Raw genomic sequence first — 23,877 nt, forward strand, 5'->3', positions numbered from 1 at the left:
AATTTTAGTCCAACATATTTGGAGGTATCATAGTGGGAAGGCTTAATTAGATGACAATTACATAGATGGAAAGGGAAATAATTTAAAAATGTTCAGTGCTATACTATACACTGAGATTCCTGCTTACTGTTCAGATAAGATTCCATATGTACCTAAGAACAATTTTCCATTTTTGCCATGAAAAACAATGCCAAAACCAAACATGATTATCCACACTTAGAATGGTCCCATTGAAATTGAGACAATATAGTCAGGATTGACAATGTCTATTTCACTCTAAATCCAAATAAATCTGAATATAATCCATTACTTTCCCCAGAGATTTAACAAGGAAAGACTGCCTTCTTAGAACAAATTGGGTACTGAGTATACCAAGCATAGGTTTATACCATGCAAATGCTTGATATAAACTTATTTTCTCCAATTCCAAAAGTAAGACTATATCTGAGGATTATGTGTTCTGAACAGAGAGCTGGAATGATAAAATAACAGATGCACTGAAGGAAATGCAATGTTTTGGATTTTTCCTCTACTTCAGGGGTGTCAAACTCATGTCATCATGGCGGCATCACATGATGTATCGGGACTTTTTTTCCCTTCATTAAACTGGGTGTGGGCCTGGCCAGCGTGTGACGCATCCAGCCCATGGGCCGGGAGTTTGACAGCCCTGCTCTACTTGATTAGTTACAAAAGTATGCAAATAATAACCTGCTATGATTAGAAATCTACAAAGACTCCAAGGTTCAAATGCAAACACAGAAACCAGGGGTGAAATTCACTTACCTTCCCTACCGGTTCGCAAATGTGCACGTGCCGTCGTCCGTGCATGTGCAAAACCTTCTGCGTGTGCGCAGAGGCTGAAAATCATTGCAAGAAAGGGACATCATGACATCCGCGTGGGTGGGTGGGGCTTCACGCAGTCGGCCCTACCGAATTGCATGATCCGGTAGGAACCGGCTGAATTTCACCCCTGTTAGAAACCAAGCTAAAGGAGTAAGACATTGACCATCTACTGAAGTTAAGCATCCCTTCCCTTTTTTTTTTTTGCTACCCGCAAATAGGAAGGAGGAAGGAGGGAGAAGAGAAGAAAGCAAAGAGAACAGCAATCCAGCTCCTATTTTACTCCAGTGTTTTTACTGTGCATGCAGAGTCTTTTGTCTCTACCTGCACTGGATGGAGGAAAAGAGTTTAGTTCAGGTCATAAAGCCCCTTCCTCACAACCAGCTGCATTGCAGTAATAGTCCGATAACTGACAATGTCTGGACTTAGCCTGAACATTGATTTCCTTAGCTAACGGTGAACTGATAGATGCTCACTGGGAATGAAGCTTACATAACTATTATCTTTGCACAAATTGCATAGTCCTTCAAGAGCCATTTAAGTTATATAATTTTTTCCCCTCTTGACAGCCATTTCCAAGAACAAGTGGCCTTAGGTGGGAAATACAGCATAGATCTTATTAGCTATGATAAAAGATTTCACCTTTCAGTTATACATGGTATCATCCATTGAAAGAGAAATAGAGCATCAGCCTTTTGTTATAAAAAGCTTTTTTATTATAAAAAGCATAAAGCAGCAGAAAAATAAACTGCTGCTGGTTTGAGGCTTCTTCACACCTCTTTCTCTTATAAGTATCTGGTTTCTTCCTTTTGTAATTGCTCTCTACTGCTAGTACAGTCCTGAGTAGTTAGCAAATTAGCAAGCCCATACCTTCCATGACACTATGACATCTGTCACAGAAGTATAATACCAAAATTTAATTTCTACGAAGAGAATTGAGGATGTTCACACCTCTAACCAGTAAACTATGGTGTCCTCAGAACAAATCAGTCAATAGCTATGAAGGATTCAAATAAGACAGTCCTATGCAATTTAATTTCCTCGGTTTAGTTTCACACATCTGTTATTATTTGATAAAGGTCATTCCCCCTCACAATTCAGAATTATGTGTCCCTCTGTCATCTTTTCCCTATCCCCTTGACCACAGTAAACACACCATTTTTTTTCATGTTTTGCACATTTCAAATCGCTTTGAAATATAATTACATTCAAACTTGAAAAATCACATTAGAAAACCTCAGGCCTACACCAGTGCAGAAACTTATATTAGACGTTAATATTTTTTTTTTTACAAATACCTTTAAAAAGCTAATCATGCAGGGTAGCCATTTACATGACCTAAAGAACAAAATGCAAGCAATGTAAGCATAAGATTTAGGAATATATCAGCTTGAATAAAAACCAGGGCTTGTATCCGAATAAAAGGGAATGTTTGCACTGATGCTTATGCAAATCAATGTTCATTAAGTCAAAATACTTGCCTATGGCCAAAGTCATTGTCTTGAGTTTATCTCGGATCAGTTTCACAACCATTCCTTTCTGAATGGGAGTAGAACGGCAGCATAGCACAGAACGGCATCTTCTGGCTAATGAAAGAAATTTGTCTTCCAGGCCTTTGTCCAGAGCGTAAGCCAGTGTCTTCCCATCTATGACTAAGCCCAGGTTGGGCTGGCTCAGTGATGATGACACAGAGAAGGGGGTAAACTCTCCTTTTGTTTTCTGAAGAAAGTTCTCTGTTGTTTCACTGTAAAATTTAGACTCTACACAATTCAAGTGTTGTTCCAGCATCGCAGCACACATTTCCTAGTTAGAAAAACAACAAAAACAATTAGGAAAGTAAAGTATTCCAATGGCAATGACAGGATGGCTGCAGTACTGTTTTTAAAATCATGCTTTCATTTTGTTGAAGACATCAATGTAATTTATAAATTAGGGTTAACTAACACAATTTATGGCATCAAGAACCACTCCTTTTTCCATTAGTGGAAATTCTTAAATTGTTTCACAAGTGATATGTACAGTGTGTATCTGTGTGTGATAGATTGATAGATAGCTGGATAAGAGGGATGTTAGGTTTTTCAAATGTGGGTTTGTCATTGCCTCCTTCCTAGGTATGAGAAAAACTGACTGGCCTGAGGTCACCCAGCTGACTTTGTGCTTATGTACTCAAAATACTTTAGGACTGCTTTTCTCAGTCCTATGCCCTCCAAACATGTTGAATAGCATGGCCATGTTAGATGTGCTAACTGAAAATTGTGAAGAAATTTGATATAGCAATAGCACTTAGACTTACCGTGTTTCCCCCAAAATAAGACCCTGTCTTATATTTTTTTGAATCCTGAAATAAGTGCTTGGCCTTATTGCCATGCGCTCAAAAGCCCGATTGGGCTTATTATCAGGGGATGTCTTATTTTCGGGGAAACGGGGAATATACTACTTCACAGTGCTTTACAGCCCTCTCTAAGCAGTTTACAGAGTCAGCATATCGCCCCCAACAATCTGGGTCTTCATTTTACAGATGGATGGAAGGATGGAAGGTTGAGTCAACCTTGAGCCGCTGAGAATCGAACTGCCAAACTGCTGGCAGCCAGCAATCAGCAGAAGTAGCCTACAGTACTGTATATTAACTACTGTGCCACCGCGGCTCTTTATATACTTAGAGGATACCAGATATGATGGCCAGTTTAGCAGTTTTGTTTAAAATAAAAATAAAAAAAGTAATCTTTGGCACAATAATAACCAATGGCCACCCAGTTCACAGTTGTGTAATACCAAATGTATTGACTATATCTGAACTACACCTGCTTACCCTATCGAACTAAACTATACTAGCTAAACCTAGCCGACCAGACACATTTTGCAGCCTAGAGAATACTGGGCTGCTTTTCTCTCTTCTCATTTTTCTAAAGCAATAGATTTTTCTTGCAATAGATGCATAACTGTAGACAGCCTTGGAGATAGCTTTGAAGAAATATTCAGAAGCCATTACAGAAACAACAAGGGCAGGAAACATCCCTGAGAAAGGAGATATTATTAGGAGGAAGTTCATGCTGGCTCCTTCCTGACTCAGTGAGGTATAGAAAGGTGGGAAGGTACACAAGCAGAGTTGCAATACAGGTAGTCCTCGATTTATGACCACAATTGAACTTAACAATTCCGTTGCTAAGCAAGACAATTGTTAAATGATTTTTGCCCCATTTTACAATTTTCTTGCCACAGTTATTAAGTGAGTGACTGCAGTTGTTAATTTAGTAACATGTTTGTTAAATGAATCTGGCTTCCCTATTGACTTTGCTTGTCAGAAAGTTTCAAAAGGGGACCATATGGCCCTGGAACAGTGCAACTGTCATAAATACATGCCAGTTGCCAAGTATCTGATTTTGATCATGTGACCACAGAGATGCTGCAACGATTGTAAATGTAACAAATGGTCATAAGTCACTTTTTCAGTGCCGTTGTAACTTTTGAACTGTCACCAAATGATTGGTTGTAAATTGAGGACAACCTGTATTCGGTTAGTTAAATCAATTATACAGTCTTCCTGTTGAGTTTGTTTCTTCATCTGATCTATCTCAAAGAGTTCACCATAACATACTGTATATTGCTTATGGTTCACCAGATTAGAATTGCATGATAATGTACTACTATATGTCATCATACCACTGAATCGGCATTCAGAGTAATGATCTCTTCATCATGATCCAATAACTTGCAGGCATAAGCAATATTAATGGCAGTTTCTTGTTTATCTCCCGTTAGAACCCATATCTGAAGGCCAGCCTTGCGCAGATTTGTGATGGTTTCTGGGACCCCATCCTGCAAACGGTCTTCAATGCCAGTTGCACCTGGGACATAAGCAAAAGAAAATAGAAACCATGCTTCAAACATATGGTTTAAAAAGAAAGACAAAATGCCAGTTGCACAAATAGAAAGAAATCATTTAAAAGATCATTTAATTGTCACTGTTACTTACTATAGACCAGGAGTCTCCAAACTTGGCAACTTTAAGGCTTGTGGACATCTGGGAGTTGAAGTCCACCAATCTTAAAGTTGCCAAGTTTGGAGACCCCTGCTATAGACAAAGGAGATGATTTTGCTGCAATTTTAGGGTTAATTGACATAATGTAATCAGAAACATGTCATGCTAGTAATCACAATCTCGCAGAAAAAGTACTTTATACGGCTTATAAAGCAAAATACATTAGACAAAAATTTTGGAAATTTGTCTGGTGACACAAAACAAGTGGAACCAATCATCTCAGAGGATGTAGAAACTCTATTGCTGAATTTTAAAGTGTTTTAAATGTCATGAATGTCCTGGCGAGATGACAAGGGTTATAAGCATCATGATGATGACATCATATACAAAGCATATATTGGGGAACTGGCATGATGATATCATAAGATGTAACGTATGAGACATGGCTGGTACTAGACGCATATGCTCTAGCTATGTGGGGCAGGACAGTTGATCAACCTGCATCATTGCAACAGTTATACAGCCCAGCTTCTAGTAAGTTCTCTTATTTTTATAAAGGCTGCTCTAGACTTAGTTAAATTAAGATGGCTTAATTTAAGCATCAGCCTGGTTTGATTAATTCAGCTGAGTTCAGCTATACTTTCATTTATCAAATTTACTACTGTATTTCAAATGTCATTTTCTTCTTTATTTTTTCTTAAACGTTGGAAGGCTCTAATTGTTTGGTCCAACACAAGTAACAGCTCAACAAGAAATGATGTTTTTGATTTTACTGAAACGGGAGAGGGTATGTAAGCAAATGATTAATATATGGCTTAGATGCCAAGATACCTAGCAGGTGAAGATTCGTCTCTATACGGCTGGCAGACTGGAACAGCAGCTCCTCACGGTTTTCAATAGAGGCTTCTGCTTCGATGTGACTTTTTAACCAGCAAGAATAGTCCTCATTGCTCAACACCTTTTGGAAAAAATCAAAATCAAAATGTGATCATTTACAGAATGTATAGTTCCTAAGCCAATCTAATGCGAACGCTATCAACCATCTTCTTGTTGCCTCCTGAACTCTTTAGGTCCAACATTGACTTTTGGGTACCGGTGCTGGTAGCACTGTTTACTTATATCGATAAAGTAGGGATAATCCCTGAAGGGTGGAGGTTAGCTATAGTTTTTCCAATTTTTAAGAAAGGTGACAGAGCCGCCCCATCCAACTACCGACCCATCAGTCTTCTTAATATAATTTCAAAAATGTATACGAAACATCTCCTAAATAAAATAGAGGACTGGTGCTTGGATAAGGAAATCCTGGCAAATGAGCAGGCAGGTTTTAGATCAGGTAGGTCTACCATAGACAATTGTTTTGTCCTTTCCCACTTAATTATAAATACAAGACCCAGGGGAAAAAGCTGTATACCGCCTTTATTGATCTTACTGCTGCTTTTGATTCTATAGATAGGAACCATTTGTGGAGGAAACTACAAGTTATGGGGATGGACCCCAGACTTATTTTGTTGATCAGGATTCTCTATACTAATACGGCAATTAGAGTCAGATATGCAGCAAATGGGGCCTCAACAAACAGCATACCGACAACTAGAGGAGTGAGGCAGGGCTGCCTGCTGGGCCCTACTCTTTTTAACCTTTATATAAATGATATCCCAGCGCAGCTGGATGATCTTATGACGCACAGCCCCCAAATAGGCTCTAGATTTATTAACGTATTAATGTATGCCGATGACTTAGTGTTGTTTTCTAGAACCCAAATAGGAATGAGGAGACTTCTTGACAAGCTCACACGTTACTGTACTGCAAACCACTTGACTATAAATGTAGCTAAATCAAAAGTTTTAGTCTTTGGAAACAAGAATAAAAAGCACAATTGGCAGATTAACGACACAAAAATTGAACAAGTTACCCAATATACTTATCTTGGAATTGTTTTTTCCAGTGCAGGAGGTTGGACTCCGCACCATCAATACCTATCTCAAAAGGTTAGAGCAGGAGCAAGCCTTGTATCTAAATTAAGTAAACGAATCCAACCAACCTCCATTTTACCTCTTCGTAAAGTCTTTCAAGCTAAACTTGTTCCGATCATGCTCTATGGTGCTGAAATTTGGGGTCTTACAGAGGCCCCCATATTAGAGAGAACTCAAAATAATCTGTTAAGGAGGATGCTTGGGGTAAACAATTCCACTTCAGTTGCAGCCGTCAGAGCTGAATTGGGACATTTCTCACTATACACCTATACAATCACTAGGGCGGTAGCCTACTGGCTAAAAATGACCCAGATGGATGCCAGCAGACTCCCTAAAATATGTCTAGAGGAACAGCAGATTTCAAATCCTCAAAGGTATTCCTGGCTAACCCGGCTGTCAGAAATATTGAACCAATATGGCGTAGGGTTCCCGTTGTGTGACACACTGAACCAAGTTAAACAACGGATTAAAGATATACATGGGCAAATGGATATGGCAACCCTTTCAACTAATCATTCCCTTAAACTGCTGACAGCAGTTAAAACAACTTTCACCCTGGAAAAGTATTTATATTTAGAAATGCCATCAGTGGAGAGACAGTTATTTGTTAAGTTTAGATTCGAACTTCTAGATACCAACGTTAGATTCGGCCGTTATCGGAAAATCCCGTATGACAAAAGAATATGCATATGTGGGGTAAACGTCGTGGAGGACACGGCGCATATAATATTCGAATGTAGTCTCTATCAGGAAGTTAGAAATCAATATCTGTCCCCAATTATAAATAAATTTCCCCACTGGAATATAAGCCAAAAATTAGCATTTCTGTTGAGGGCTGACTCTCCTCCCCTGGTAAGAGCGATCACTCGATACCTTAAAAGGTTGACGGCAATACGAGCCAGTTATATCAAGGAAAATTTTATCGATTGTAAGAAAGATGAGCTCAGTTAGAGAGGAGCTATCCTATTTGGGTTATCTAGTCTTCTAGTCTTGGCAATTTAGCTATTAAAATTCGATATGGTAAAATTTTAATGTCATCTATCATATATTTTTAGATTGCTATTTTTGTAACTGTTTTATCTTTTTCCCTTTTTCTCTTCTGTTTTCTTTGAAAAGGCCTTCGGGCTATTCAATAAACTATACTAATACTAATCTTCTAGTGTTCTTTAGGATTGCGACCATAAATCCATTCCCCCGCCCCAGTAAAAAAAAAAAGTACTCTAAAATATACACTCCAGGATTTTTTTTTCCTGAATCAAATGCTTTCCAGATGTCTTGGGCTTGATCTCCAAAAGTTCTTAAGCGTTGGCCAAGCCATCTGGGATGCAGGGCAACTGGGTGGAAAAGTTGATATTAGGAAAGCTGGGGAGGGGGGAGAGCTTACTTTCTTTGCAATGCACAATGTCCTCAGACCATCAGCAGCATACAAGTTAAGAAACCTTTGAGTTTTGCTTCGGATTTTCTTTTGATGCCTGTTTCGGGGGTCATCTGGAAATAACAAAAGAACACTTAAAATTAGTACTAATCCAGTAGTTTTAATATGCCTATTCTCTTCCCTTTGGTTTTCAGAATTGCTAACTCTTTCTATGAAGTCCCACAGGTTTGTGTTGTTCAAAAGAATTATTTTAAGTATATGGCATAGCTTTTCTCTGAGATTTTCTATGACATTTTTATTATTTATCATTCAGCTGCTCAGATTAATGTAGAATTAGGAGAGCACTATATTTGCCAGCCAGCCAGCCAGGTAGACAGACAGAGGCTTATATGCACTGTCAAAGCATAGACAGTGAAGGCCTCACTAGTTGTGATTAATTACAATAGCTGCCTTTTTTGAAAATATAATACTTATGTTGAGAACCAGTTTAAAAACTCCAGGCAAGAAACTTAAGAGACTGCGAGTTCTAGATCTACCTTAAGAACAAAACTAGGTGAATAATTTTGGGCCAGTCACTCTTTCTTAGCCCCAGGAAAAAGAAAGTGGAAAACCACTTTTGAAATCTTGCCAAGAATATAGAAAGAACCTGTGCAGGTAATTGCTAGGAATCAGGCCTGATTTGACAGTACAGAAAAAATCCTTAATTATGTTTTCATAAAAAAAAAGGGGGGGGGTTCTTTCTATCAAGCAAAAAAAGTAAAAGCCATTTTAGTAAACTTTTAAAAACACCATCTAGTGTAACACTGAATAATGTTAAAGTCTATGCCAGCTAAAATATTAAGTGTTGATATGATGAATGCACAGAAGTGCCCAATAAATCTTTCAAACACTCCTTCATGATAAGCTTTAATTATTGAGCTGTTTTGCACCAGCAAAACTCTCATGGTCAGAAAAACAAGCATCCAAGCAGATGTTTTTACACAGAATACAAATAGCCTCATCAGAAAATTTTACTTCAACTACATTTCTTAATCCTGTAACTTTCTTCTAGTTTGGTTTCTAAAAGGAAAAAAAAACATTCATGCTTCTTCCTTTGACATTTCATTTCAGAAAATCTTTGAAGTAATTTTCTCCAGCTTTTCCAGAAATATTAAAATAATGATGGCAAGATATTTGCACTGAAACAAACATCTGTCAAAGATCTGAAGATTAAATTTCATGCAAACATAACATGCAAATGTGTCACAGGAAACTATCCAATCTGACTACCAAGTCTAAAAAGTTGTTTTTATTGCAGTGTCTTGTTTCATTAGCAGCACAAATGCCCATAGAATATGTTTTATTCATTAATAGTATTTGCAAATACTATTAATTGTAAAATTGCAAAAGATGCTATCGTGTTTCCCATAGCTGCCTACAATTGTGAAAGCTGTAAAAACTAGACAGGAGGAAAACCGACTCATTCAAACTGTTGTGTTGGAGAAGGCGCCTGTGCATTCCACGGCAGCAAAAATGACAAACAAGCAAATACTGGAGCATATAAAACTAGATATATCATGGGAAGGCAAAAATCACAAAATTCTGCTGCATTTATTTTAGCCATGTTGTTTAATCAAATTTTCTGGTAAAGGCAGTTATGGTTGGAATGGCAGTAATAAAAAAAAGAAACCATACAAGATTGGAATATGTGAAGAGAGCTAGTCCATACAATTGTCCATGATTAAAGGAAGAGTTTCTTCTTGTTCTTGTTCTTGTTCTTCTCCTCCTCCTCCTCCTCCTCCTTCCGCTTCCTCCACTTTCCCTTCCCCACCCCCTCCTGCTTTCCTTCTCTTTTCTTCTTCTTCCGCAAATAGCCAAAAACTTCACATATTAAAAAAAAAACACCTTGATATCAAAAGATCATTCTAAAATCAAAAACCTGCTCTTTAAAACCTATATATTAAAATAAGCAATAGTATATGTGTTCGTATACATACCAGAATATATATGTATTCTGTCTCACAGTATGTTCATATATCTTTGACATACTTTTCAGTTAAAAATGCACACTGTTGGTTCAGTTAGGTAACTATATGCTGTTAATAAGACCATCCCTTTATTTTAATTACTTAATTTGCCTGCCTGTGGTTGTTGAAGTTTGATCACTTTTATTGTATTTTTAACACATTTCAAGGCTATAGATACTAACCTTGATATATGCCAGGTGATTGTTTTTTAAAAAAATTCAATTTGAACAAAATTAATGTGAAGTGGACGTGCTACAAAACAAATGCAGACCTCTAGCAACAATTTTGTATTCAATAATGCCTCACTGCCCCAATTTTGTAGAAAATAAATATGTTGTCCAACAATGGAAAGAGTAGATTGTAAAAACGTTGGAACTGGCAGAAATGACACAACTGACCTGTTGGATCAGGATGAAAACAACTATGGCATTTTTAAAAAGCTGCAAAGCTTTATGGATTTTTTGTTAAAAGAAAAAGAAGTGAATCGATGATTTATGAATTTAATGATTGAAAAGATAAGAATTAAATAATGGGTTGAAGGAATTTCTGGAGTAATTAAGAGGGAGGAAATAGAAAATTCTTATAGTTCATAATCCTTCCTTCCTTCCTTCCTTCCTTCCTTCCTTCCTTCCTTCCTTCCTTCCTTCCTATCCTATCCTATCCTATCCTATCCTTTCCTTTCCTATTCTTCTTTTATCTTTCTCTGTTCTACCCACCATGTTTATTTTCTTTACTGCTATTTATTTATATTTAAGAATCTTACATACAGTAAAAGTAAAATCCAAAGGAAAAAATAGAACAGAGAAAGATGAAAGATAGAGACTGTTTCTATACCACCATGTTTATTTTCTTTATTGTTCTTTATTTATATTTATTAAGAATCTTACATACAGTAAAAGTCAAATCCAAACAGTCTAGAGGATAATGGCAGGAAATCTGATTAGCATGGTTTCAGGTAAATAGTACTTTGTGATTGGCTATGCCATATCAGTTAGCTATTTCAAACATCTCTTTGCCCCAGAATCTTTGTTTATCTCTAGAGTAACCTTGTGCAGGTGTTCAAGAATGAAAATTAAAAGGAGTTTCCTAATATCTGGAAGAGAAGTAAGTACTATCTCCTTATACTGCCGCACAAGTGGATTCCACCCCTAATTTTTCCATTTAGTACTGAAAGAATAAAGTATGAATTTAAATATATTTTCCTTGTAATTAAGAGCCCTGCTTTATCAGTTTAGGAAGGTCAGAGTAAGGGCAAGCTGAAATACTGAAAGAAGTTATGCTAGCTTTAGTAGTCCAGTAAAAATATATGTCCACATACATTCTTTAGATGTCTGTGTACAACTATGAGTAGCATTAAAACCAAATGAAAAATGAATCCTGGATACGATCCAAAATTCAATTTTCAAAACCTTTCTCAAGAATTCTCAACATGCAATTAAGAGATTCTTAACACAGTGACATATTTGAAGATTCAAATAATTCTTCCTAATGTTAACAAGAACGGAGAAGCCTATTATGCTGTACTGTATCACATGAACAAACTAGTTCCAAGGAGTGTTTATCATAAGTAAATAGCAAAAATCTACTGGCTTAAGTTCAGTTAAAGCTAGTGGTGGCTCTGAATATTAGCTGTAATTAAGTTATTTCCAGCAGTAGCCTTGTTCTGGCATCCATTTCAAGAACTCAACATGTACAAAGAACAAGACCACACATCAGGATTTCTGCTGCTTCTCTCCAACCTCCTAGAACAGAAATAAAACTGTCAAGTGCAATCTATGTGCTAACTTTATTAGGGGCCCAGTTTATGAGAAGCAGGGCTATTGGCATGGCTTCATTTATATGTCAGGTTTAAGCTTTCCACACTTTCAGGTGAATGTCCAACAGATTTAAGAGTCATGATCAACTTTAAAAGCATGGTGATCTGTGAATGGAAGGTGTTGTCTGAATTAACTAGGATAAAATACACAACCACAAAATGAAGGAAGACTCAGGAGCTACAATGAAAAATGTATAGCGCCCCCAGAATTAAAATATACTGAGAGAAAATTCCTAGTAATATAATATATTGAATGCATGGAGAGGTGGATGACTGTAGGGGTTGGCTGAAATATGCATTATGAAACAAATTTCACCGCTTTGTGATATGTATGTTGTGCAAATATGTAGAAGAGAGCTTGTTTTGCAATATTATAGTGCACATTTTGTTCTTTTGATGAAACATTTGATTTTTGTCTGCATGGGAAAAGGCATATACATGAAATCCACTTTCTTTTTTACTTCCTGTTGGAGATTTCTTCTGATGACCTCATAAAAGAAACTGCAGTAAGTTTAATTTCTGAACATTTACAAACTTCTTCCACCTCCCAAATTTGACCAGCACTATGGTAGGATGTCATTCTTAGATTATTGTATATTTTACTCTAAAAATAATTTTTACCTGATGAACAGGGCAGAAGGAGGTCCATGATTACAGAATCTGCTCCTTTAGTGTAAACATTTATTTCATTGGTAAGAGGATGTCTGACAACCACTGACATTCTTTTCCGGATGGAGTCAAAGCCCAGGATGTGTAGAACTTCAAAGGTGAGTCTTCCCAGGTGAGGTAGCTCGATTGACACCTGGTCAGGCAGCCTGCCAACTAAAGCACACTCATATGCCCTGGATGCATAGACAAGGGCAGCTTCATCAGGGCTCTCGGCTTCATAGCGCAGTTCTCCCTCTTCTACCCCAGTTTCTGAGGTCCAGGTGGCTTGTTGGGAACTGTAACCATTGTTATTCAGCTGGGAAGAGTTGGAGAACTTTTCTAGTTTTAATAAAGTGCACTCTGTAGACCCTGGGGAAAGAACACTTGAGCTAGTCCGTTGGCTTGATTTGCTGGCTGCCAAGCTTGAAGAGCTACTGCTGTTTGATCCAGAGGTCAGTCGGCTGGGGGTGAATCTCCGAATAAAATCTTCAATTGTCTTTACTGGAGACTTCATTTCAAATCTGATTCTGACCTTCAAGAAAAAAGACCAATAAGTGATATGAGATATTTTGGGGGCTTTTGCTTATGGTTGTGCTCACATTTGACCTGTTGGTTTTAAATAGAGTGAGCAGAAAAAATGAGAAACAGTTCAGAGTCTATAACATATCAAGATTTAAAAGCAAAACAGCAATAGCTTGCCTATCCAATTTTGGGTTTATCTTCCTTCCTTTCTTAGTGTTTTTGCATTAAATTAGACAGAAGCCTGAGTGGGGAACACAAATAGCTGTGTAATAAGAACCAAGATAAAACCATACCATATGTTTTCCTTCACACACATACTAAGCCACAATTCCAATAAATAAGGTTACAATAAACTATTCTAACTCTGGGTTTACTACTCCAAACGACTATAATTTATTCAACACCTAATGCTCACCCATCAAACGATGCCAAACACAAATTATTTTATGTCAGATGTGAACCCAACAACAGAGTGAATGTTTACAAATATTTTCTTCAGTTCAGAGCAGATGATTAACAGTTCACAACTGGGGAACTGGAACAGAACAAAGATTGTTAGAAAGCATAAATCCCCAAAATCCAAAGTAACACATACTGATGTAGCTTATATACAGATATTTAATCAGAATTTTCAGATATAACCTTGTGTGTTGAAAATAAATGAAGAATAACTTCTAGGTCTAATTTTCCTTTACTGGTTCACATTTACCAGATCAACAGTTGAACCAGATCAATAAAAAGAAAAATTCTGTAACTGGTTATTATTTCCCTAACATGTCCTTTGGAAATTCATGTTCTCAGGTCCAAATATATAAGTACATTTCTAAAAATCTTCTTCTCACAAAAGGTTAAGAAAACAAAATAAAACAACCACAAAACAATAACGAAGCAAGAGCTTTTATCAGGATGCATATGGGATAGAGGAACAGTAGGGAATTCATAATTCTGTTGTGATTATAGTAGAAAGATTAATTGCTCCCCACACCAGTTTTTCTGTATCTTTCCTTGCTGTTTGCTTTGGATTTGTTTGGAGCCTTTCATGGATTGTACTTTTACATTCATAATAAAATGGATTGCAAATAAAATATATCTCTCTCCTGTCTATATAAAATTCTCCTGATGTAGCCTGGAAATAACAACATCAAGAAAAACATTTGCTTCAAATGTCTCTGGTTTTGAGCATTACAACTTAAAAAGAATATCAACAAAATGAAATGTATTCAAAAGAGGGTAATTAATATGATTGATGCTAGGAAACATAATTCTAAAAGGAAGAATGAAGGAGCTTAAGACAATATGGAAGCTCCCTTCAAAGAACCATTGTAGATAATTTCCTTACTATTGTTCCAGGACTTAAGAATTGAATCTATGCATTTAAAAATGTAAAAAATATATTCAGAAGAGTTTTTCTAACACTCAGTCTAAGAATACAAGCTATTTGACAGTGGGACAAACATTGTCTGGAGATAGGCATTCCTTTGGGTTGACTAAGGATTTTAAATATATGTTGTATAATTATCTTTATGGTTTGTAAGCCACTCAGAGTTGCCTTATCAGTGAGAGGGGTAGCATATAAATAAATTTAATAAATTAAATTAATTAGCTAGCTAGCTAGCTAGCTAACTAACTAACTAACTAACTAACTAACTAACTAACTAACTAACTAACTAAAGTAACCAACCAACTAACTAACTAACTAATTAGATCTATCAAGATAGTAGTAGTTATAGATTTTCTGCATTCACCGCATGCCATGTGAAAAAAATGGTCCCATAGAAACTGCTTTTCCTGTGCAAAAAAAAAAAAAAAAAAAAAAGGTGGGCCAGGCAGTTTGTTATATAGGGCAGGAAAGAGAAAGAAGTAATGATAAAAATAATTTATTTTTTTTCTATGTATAATAAGACTTGCTCTTGAAACACAGCATTCAGGGGAATATTTTTAATATGGCTTATTCACTTTTCTTCAATAGTAATTAATTATCAGAACTTCTTGTGGACTTGTCTAATTGACTCCAATCTTGCCTGTTGGGTGAAGGTTGATAGAGTAAATTGAATGATTTCTGAAATCCTTTTAACTTGTACGATTTTAACTTAAGTTGTTGCAATCAGATTAATGAAGTGAACAATCTTTTTTGCATGCACTTCAAAAGAAGTCTCAAGAAAAAATAGGCAATTTTAAAAATGTCTGGAAGGCATATATAGGGTCTAGCTTTATAATAATTTAGGAATAAGTCTAGGTAAATTAAGACTTACTTATAATTTAGGATATAGGTAAAGGTAAAGGTTCCTTTCACACATATGTGCTAGTCGTTCCCAACTCTAGGGGGCGGTGTTCATCTCTGTTTCAAAGCCGAAGAGCCAGCGCTGTCCGAAGATGTCTCCATGGTCATGTGGCCAGCATGACTAAATGCCAAAGACGCATGGAACACTGTTACCTTCCCACCAAAGGTGGTCCCTATTTTTCTACTTGCATTTTTTATGTGCTTTCGAACTGCTAGGTTGGCAGAAGCTGGGACAAGTAACAGGAGCTCATCTTGTTACACGTCACTAGGGATTCGAACCGCTGATCGACAAGCTGAGCATTTTAGCCACTGAGCCACCATGTCCCTTTATGATATAGGATCATGCTACATATATAATCAGTTCCAATAAAGGAGAATATTTGTAGCTCAGGATTGAAATGAGGGGTTCTTAGTGTTCTCTGAGCTTGGTTATTTTCTTGTAGACATTTCATTACCCAAACTAATTAACATCATCAATTCTAGTAAGGAGTGGGGTTGGCTCTTAGTTTATATCTCGTGGCTTGTCCTGTCAGTGTTGCTGTTGGTGATCTTAGAAGCTCAAGCCAACTAAAGCCCTTCAAAATATACTAAGTAAACTAACAGCCTCAGCAGCCCCTGAAGGAAAAACAGGAGTCTTTTACAACATACGGTATAATGACTGCAACAATAGTACAAACAGGCAGAAGACTGGCCATGAACACCAACTAGTAGTCCGAAGACATGAGGAAAACTCTTGAATAGAATAGAATAGAATAGAATAGAATAGAATAGAATAGAATAGAATAGAATAGAATAGAATAGAATAGAATTTGATTGGCCAAGTGTGATTGGACACACAAGGACTTTGTCTTGGTGCATATGCTCTCAGTGTACATAAAAGAAAATATACGTTCATCAAGAATCATAAGGTACAACACTTAATGATAGTCACAGGGTACAAATAATCAATCAAATCATATTAGGAAACAGTCAATATAAATTGTAAGGATACAAGCAACAAAGTTACAGTTATATAGTCATTAGTGGAAAGAGATGGGTGATAGGAACGATGAGAAGATTAATAGTAGTGCAGACTTAGTAAATAGTGTTGAGGGAATTATTTGTTTAGCAGAGTAATGGCGTTCACGCTGAACGTTCACTAATTACACTAATAATTCATTAATTACACAACATATGGACAAACCTAACCATAGTTTCAGTTGGGAGACTGTGACCATCCTAGACCAAGCCAAGTCAAAAAACATGGGAACTTCTAGAAGCCTGGCACTCTGACAAATTAGCCATCAATAGGTACATAGACATAAACAATATCTACAGGCTATGCAAAATAGACAATCAACCAGCCAAAAAGGGAACAAAAAGACCTAAGCATCTCTCCACCAACAATCAGCGCCTATCTGAGCATAGATTAACTCCAAGATTAACATCAGACCATCAATCAAGTAAATGATACCTCAATCAAGGAACTGCCAAATAAACCAACAGTAAACAACCCAACCAAAAAAATCTCTAACCAACACCTCACCAACACCGACAGGGCAAGCCACTAGAATATAAACTGAGAGCAAACTCCATTTCTTGCCAGCACTGAAGATGTTACCAAGTTGTATAATGAAATGTCTTCAAGAAAACAACCAAGCTCGGAGAGCACCAAGGACTCCTCATAATGATCAGTTCAACGGCAGGTCTAACTTACCTTTTGTCGTGGTTGATTTGGAGATGTAACCACCACTGTATTGCAGATTGTCAAAGCTATGAAAAAGTCAAAGATGTCCGAAAGTTCAGGGGACAGTTGGGATAATGGTTGATCGTGATTTCGCAGGTACTTTGCACATTCTTTTACTTTTTGTAGCAAATTAGGATCAGGCGTGATGTCTTTTTCCTGGAATAAAAAAAAGTGGCAGAGTGAACAATTTGCATATTGCTGGTTGTCTGCTATTCCTTCCCAAATCTCTAGAATGTGCTTGTTTTGCAAATGGACTCTAACTTCAATAATCCCATTTGTCTTTGAGCAAATCCTTTCTTTCTCATCCAGAGGATGTTGCGATCCAACTTCTGTCTTAACAATGAAGGGTTGGTTTTGGTTTTTTTTTTGGGTTGTCCATTGGAATTTTTCCAATGAAAAATTCCATTGGAATTTTTATATGGGTAGAAAATCAATTTTAAGCAATGTAAAAACTATTCCTTACAATTTCACTTCTATGAAACAAACTGTAATATTTATTCATTGGAAGTCTGTTTCAGTGCAATTGACTATAGGCATGCAACTTGCTATAACATTGTTTATAAACTAAACTGTTCCTGTTGTGCATCATATCATATTGCCAATGGTGTGTGGGGGATATGTGTGCATGCATGAATTCATTTATTAATTAAATTTGTTTGCCGCCCATCTCACTCCAAGGCAACTTTGGGCCGCTTTCAACATCAAAGATTAGGAAAAGTTAAAAAAAAAAACCCTTTAAAAATAAATTGTGCACTTCGGCAAATGGTTAAAGGATCTGAGAATGTTTAACTTACAAAACAGATGATTAAAAGGATATGATAGTTGTCTTCAAATATCTGATGGATTGTCACACATAAGAAGAAAAGCACTTATTCTCTATTGCCCAGAGGACAGGACTAGCTAGAATCAATGGCTTAAAATGACAAGGAAAGATGTTCAGGTTGGACTGTCACATATATAAAATGGTGCATTCTTTATTAAAGGTCTTGAAACAGACTCTGGATGGAATAGATAAATTCCAAGAGTCTATGATATTTGATTGAAATAAATTAATTTGATATAAGAACACAAACAATCCAATTACAGGTCACCCTTTTTCTACAATTTTATTAAAGATTTTTTTTTTTAAAAAAGATAGAAGACTAATACTAATATAAATAAGACAAAGAAATAAAACAAAAAGTAAAAAATGAAATGAAAGAAAAAAAGGAAAAAAAGATAGGAGTAGCTTCTGATCCTCTTTATAGCCATTATAAATACAATTATAAATTTATCTCTTACTGTATTTTTACAATATAACTCTCTTCTTTCTATAATCTATTCTGTCTAATCATCAAAACCATAAACCATAAGTTCATTTTTTCTTGTTTCACAAAAAGGACTATATGAAGTTACAGCACACTCTTTATTAAATTGGGCTCTAGGAGTCCTACTGCTTTTCTTAAGAGAAAATGAATCAATGCTACCGGTTCACCAAGGTCAATTGAAAGTCCCATGTAAAATCAATGTAGGAAGAAGTAGTTATATGATTGTGGTCCATGAGTTAAGTACAAGTTGCTTCTTTTATTGTTGTCTTCTCTTCCCCATTATACCTGGTATTACAATATAGAATATAAGCTGCCAGCTGTCGACTAGCTAAGAACTTATGTTGCCCAGCTTCTGCATTCCTACAAAGATAACAAAGCCAGAAGGTTGGTTTGGTGGACTGGTAACATGTCTCATGGGTTCCTCTGTTCTGCCAAGTCATGATGTACAGGTTTAGTAAAACATAGTTGGATTGGGTGCAATTAGATTAAAATGGTGGTATTAAGGGAACAATTAGAATAAAATATCACTTTTCCATTCTTACTTACCATTGGGCTACTGAAAGCTGTATGCTTTGAAAGAATGCTTGCTCTTTTGGCTTCTACTCTGCTTCCTGTTCGTCTATGAGATTTTACGCTCTGGTTCCTGTAGGGGATTTTGATGCTCTGATGGCTGCTAATACTATCCCGCTGAGACAATGTCCCCACTTTAGGTGAGATTTCTTCATCTTCTGAATCAGCTTCCTGATACATAGCTAAACGCTTTGCTTTTTTTTTAATGTATGGAAAGAAAATGAATATAAAAAATGAAAACGTGGTTAAACAGGCAGCTATCAGATAAAAACCCATTAAGACTCTTAGCACAATCACTAATGAGTTCCAAATAAGAAATAATATTCTAATTTGCAAAACATTTCAGAACTTAGAGCTTAAAAAGTTAGTAGACTTACACTACTGAAATATTTTTTGACCTCAGGAACACAGTCCTAGTAATTATTTCTTTAGTTATTTCTCTCATTTGCGGGTATAGATCCAGGCATTGGATTACTTTGTCTCAACAAAATACATAAAACTTTATTCCAGCTTCCTAAAAACTGCTACACTACTGAAATTTGGTTGTGCATTTTTTCATGATGAAACAGCTTCCCAAATTATTTGTTATAACTGCAGTAGAAGTTGGCATACAATGGCCCTAAATGGTATCCTCCAAAAATCCAATAATAAAATAAAATATTAATTAAAATAAAAAGGCTGAAACAATACAATACTAAGTCTTGTTAACTTCCAGGATGTTTGGATAGGCCCTCTGGGCTGAGTTCATTGAAAAGTCATGGGATTTTGTGAAATCACAAGATTTTAGACATATTAAAATATTTTAATATTTTGATACTCATGCTATCATAACAGATTTATGCAACAGTGCCTGAAACGTCATTGGACTCTGAAATACAATTACTTTCCTATCCATAAAAAGCACCAAAAATTGCCACCATCTCTTGCATTGTCATCTTGCATTACCACCACAGCCTCTGTGCTTTTGAAAGTCACTCTTGTCCACAAGCAAATTACACTCCTATGTACTACATTATTCACAACACTTTTATTGATAAAATGGGTGCATGTGTATTAATATGTACCCAGACGTTACTAGTTTCCAGGAAAGTTAACATTATAGTCATTGCATATTTTACTAAGCAGTAATTGCAAAATGACAAAACAACAAAAAATCTCAACAAAACAAAAATACAGGGATCTGGAGCCAGTGAGAACTTTGAACTATTATAATCATTAGAACCAATGATTAATACATTGAGGATAAATGTCAGTGCCAAACACCACGTACAGTAGTTGTGAGTTTGCACTAGCGATTTAAGGATGATGCCAGTGGCTTAGAGTGGTATTTCCCACCCTGATGATGTTCCTTCAAAAACAAATATTTAAAAATTGGGCTGTTCTCCCGGGCTTTGGAGTGGGGTGTTTGTGGAATCCTCTTGGTGGTGTTTTTTGTCTGAAGAAGTGTATTTATCCAGATGTATGGGATTTTCTTGTTTTCTTTTCTATTTTTAAATACACACCATCCAAAGTAATTCTGAGCTTGAATGGTCTTAAAAACTTACATTGCAAATAAATAAATCAAAAAAGATCTTCTTGTACTTCAACTTTCAAAGCTTTGGGTTCTCCAACACTGGAGGTTTTTAAGAAGAGAACAATTTGACTGAAATGGTATAGGGTTTCCTGCCAGAGCAGGGGGTTGGACTAGAAAACCTCCAAGGTCCCTTCCAGTTCTGTTATTCTGAAATTTAAGACAGCAAATGTCTTAAACAGACCACAATAATAATGGGGTTTTTATTACTGGTTGTTATAACACTATTGAGACTCTGCCATGGGCTAAATTTAGGATATATTTGAGTTACAAACAGAAGCCAAGAACAGCCTGGGGGCCTGATAGGCCTAAGACCAAAAGTTAAGGGAGGGGACCTCAGGAAAATCATCCAAAGAGAACTGCTTGTAGCAACAGATTATATCAGGAATGGGAATAAGTGGTTTAGTGGATGTTCCTGAATAACCATCATTCTCAGCCAGTTTAGCCAAAAGTGAGGGATGCTGAAAGGTGTAGTTAACTTAAATCCAGACCAGACCAGATGACCATCCCTGATTCCAATTTCATTGTCATTCCACTTCAACTGCATAGGGAACTATCGCGATGAGTAATGAACACAAATATTTTCTGCATCATCCCCATTTGTTTTATGATATTATACTGAAGGGAGAATGAACAATTTGGACATTACAGCATAACACAGATGGGTTTTAATTGAGCATCAAGTTATAATGACTAATTGAGTAAAATAATTAGTTATTTAATTCAATACATAGCCATCCCCCATTTCCTGGCTCAATGTAACAAGGCTATTTCATTTGGAAATAGCTCATAAAACCTAGTAGAGCCCATGAGAAAAATGTCTTTGCAGTGTACTTCTTCCTAAGCTAAATGGTATCATCTTGCAGTTTTATTTGCACGTAATCAAGAGGAAAAATAAATCTGTAGGGATTATTGAAAATAAACAGTGCATAAGGAAAAGGTAGAAACTTGGTCAAATATTTTGTATACAGGATATTAAATTAAAATTAGCAATAAACAGGAAATGGTAGATTGTAGGTCAATATAAACTAAACTCCAAATAGCTATGAAAGCTATGAATAATTAGTTTGAAAAATATTACCAAACTCTCTTATAAAAGTTCATTAGGTACTAAAATAGCCTCAAGTCTGCTAGTTATCTATTTTTGGATTGACAAACCAAGTAGGCAGAGTGTTAAAAGAATCTTCTGATCCAGACACTTGGAAATCTATTTTTGTCAATTACTGTGTAACTCAAAGTGTTCCAGATAACATTTGCGTTAATTTCATTCATCTTGAGACATGCCAAAGTTTTATATTAATCTAATACAAGTTAGAACTTGGTAGCTAATTTTTAATTGTTGGGTATGGGTAAGCCTAAATATAATTGCATCTTATTTGCAGAAACAAGACACGTACTAGGCCAGGGTTATCAAACTCAAGGCCCGGGGCCCAGATTCTGTCTGTGGGATGCTTAAATCTGTCCCGCGAGGCCACCCTGAAAACAGCAAAGGATTAGCCCGCAGTGCCTCTGTCAGTGAAAATGGAGCATGTGGCCCTTCTGAGCTCCGTTTTCTCTGGCAGAGAGTTGAAGGAGGCCGTCGTAGCCGAAAATGGAGCTCGGGAGCCCATTTTCGCTGGCAGAGCACATGGGCTGCCACAGGCACCCCTGACATGAGTGACGTTGAGCTGGCTACACCCACCCCTGACCCCCGAGGTCAAACACAACGTTGATGCGGCCCTCAATGAAACTGAGTTTGACACCGCTGTACTAGGCCATATTGTAGTTAAGATAAAGGAGATAAAGGAGACTTTAGCAACAAAGTTGCCATTATTAACAAACATAAGAAGATGGATTTGTACATCACACAAAATAATCATTTTAACTATGTTGAATAATCTACTATGGCTGGTTCACACACTGTAAACCCTGAGATACAAGCCACAATGTCTAGATTCAGACACTGCATAAAGCCTAACCTTAATCCAATTCAACCCAATTCAGCATGGCTTAAACAATGTGTGGAAACCATTGTGATGACCAATAATGTTATAGAAAGATGGAACTAAAATAGGATTATTGAATGCTTCAATTCTTTGATTTGTTCGAGTATCTTCATGGGGAACAGCCAGGGCAGATGGCTGAAGGTTCGGAATGGAGGCTTTTTGGCTCACAGGAGGAAAATGGGGAGGGGGGCTTTTCCTGCCTGCCATCCTTCCCTCAGTCTGTGCTGAGCTTGAGGAATAGATGACAGGCAAGAAAATCCCACCTCCCCATTTTCCTCCTGTGAGCCAAAAAGCCTCCCATGAGCCTCCCCAAAAGAGGGAAAAAGCAAAGCAGCTGGCTGCGGAGCTGCCAGCTTCGGGGAAGCGGCCCAACAAGCAGAAGCGCTGCGCGCAGAAAGAGAAGGGCAAAAGCGGTATTTTTGCTGCTCCAAGGGGCCAGTGGGCTGCAGATGGACAGTTGCCTCCTGCGCCACCACTTATGCTGGCCACGCCCATCCCCCTGGGCTTATTTTTGGGGTAGGGGTAATATTAGGCTCATCCCCCAAAAATTAGGACTGGGGTTATTATTTGGATGGGTCATATTTTCGGAGAAACATGGTAGATAGATTCTGTTCACTCCAGATGTAAGAAACAGAAGAAAATTCTGAACAGAGAAGTGCAAAGACCATAACAGGTAAACTATTTCCTTTCCTATGTTGTGTTCTGATTAGTCATTATATTTTCTCCTTTAATCATGTTACTTGAACATTGGCTGATCATTTACTCACCATTTACAACCAGTTGCTCCTATTCAACTATCCTTACGCTCATGTGATGAACAGGTATGCAGGTTATCTTTTACATTTTGGGGGCTACCTTACCTCTATCCCTCATGTACTAGGGCAAGTGTTGCTGTGAGAAATTTGCTATAATTATAGCTTTTATGCATCCTTTAGTTCTTGATCTACAAAGAGCCTACCTGCATTCAGGCTCCTTGCCACATTTGTCTGCTACAGAGGGAGAAGCTAATTAGCACATCTTGACTCTCCCTTTCATTATATAAAGGGAAGAACTTCTGATTATATTATAATTAAATTTTCCATGTTGATCTCTGTAATTAAGTAGACCAGGAAGAAAGAAAAGGCATGTAAGGTTCCAGCTGCCTGACAAAACTGTGCAAACCATACAAAAAGGAAACTATGCATGCTGTACAATTGAAATGACTGAATACTGATTTCTTCATTACCAGCAAATTGACATAAGGCTGAAAGGGCATCAAAATGCAAATACCTGTGAATAT

The 23,877-nt window shown here is 36.9% G+C and overlaps 1 protein-coding gene across 1 annotated transcript in view; it reads right to left on the reverse strand.

Moving 5' to 3' along the window:
* ATP10A (ATPase phospholipid transporting 10A (putative)) overlaps window positions 1-23,877 on the reverse strand; it is a 158,941-nt gene that overhangs the window by 18,694 nt on the left and 116,370 nt on the right. Inside the window, exons 8-14 of the mRNA XM_070943381.1 lie at window positions 19,020-19,237; window positions 17,137-17,322; window positions 12,611-13,169; window positions 8,177-8,280; window positions 5,651-5,777; window positions 4,501-4,685; window positions 2,322-2,643 (exon numbers count right to left, since the gene is read on the reverse strand). Of these exons, the coding sequence (XP_070799482.1) occupies window positions 2,322-2,643; window positions 4,501-4,685; window positions 5,651-5,777; window positions 8,177-8,280; window positions 12,611-13,169; window positions 17,137-17,322; window positions 19,020-19,237 (1,701 nt within the window). The remainder of the gene's footprint in view (window positions 1-2,321; window positions 2,644-4,500; window positions 4,686-5,650; window positions 5,778-8,176; window positions 8,281-12,610; window positions 13,170-17,136; window positions 17,323-19,019; window positions 19,238-23,877) is intronic.

Source organism: Pituophis catenifer, unplaced genomic scaffold (genome assembly GCF_029215685.1).
Source record: "Pituophis catenifer annectens isolate HBS135680 unplaced genomic scaffold, rPitCat1.0.hap2 SCAF_4, whole genome shotgun sequence".
Lineage (NCBI taxonomy): Eukaryota > Metazoa > Chordata > Lepidosauria > Squamata > Colubridae > Pituophis > Pituophis catenifer.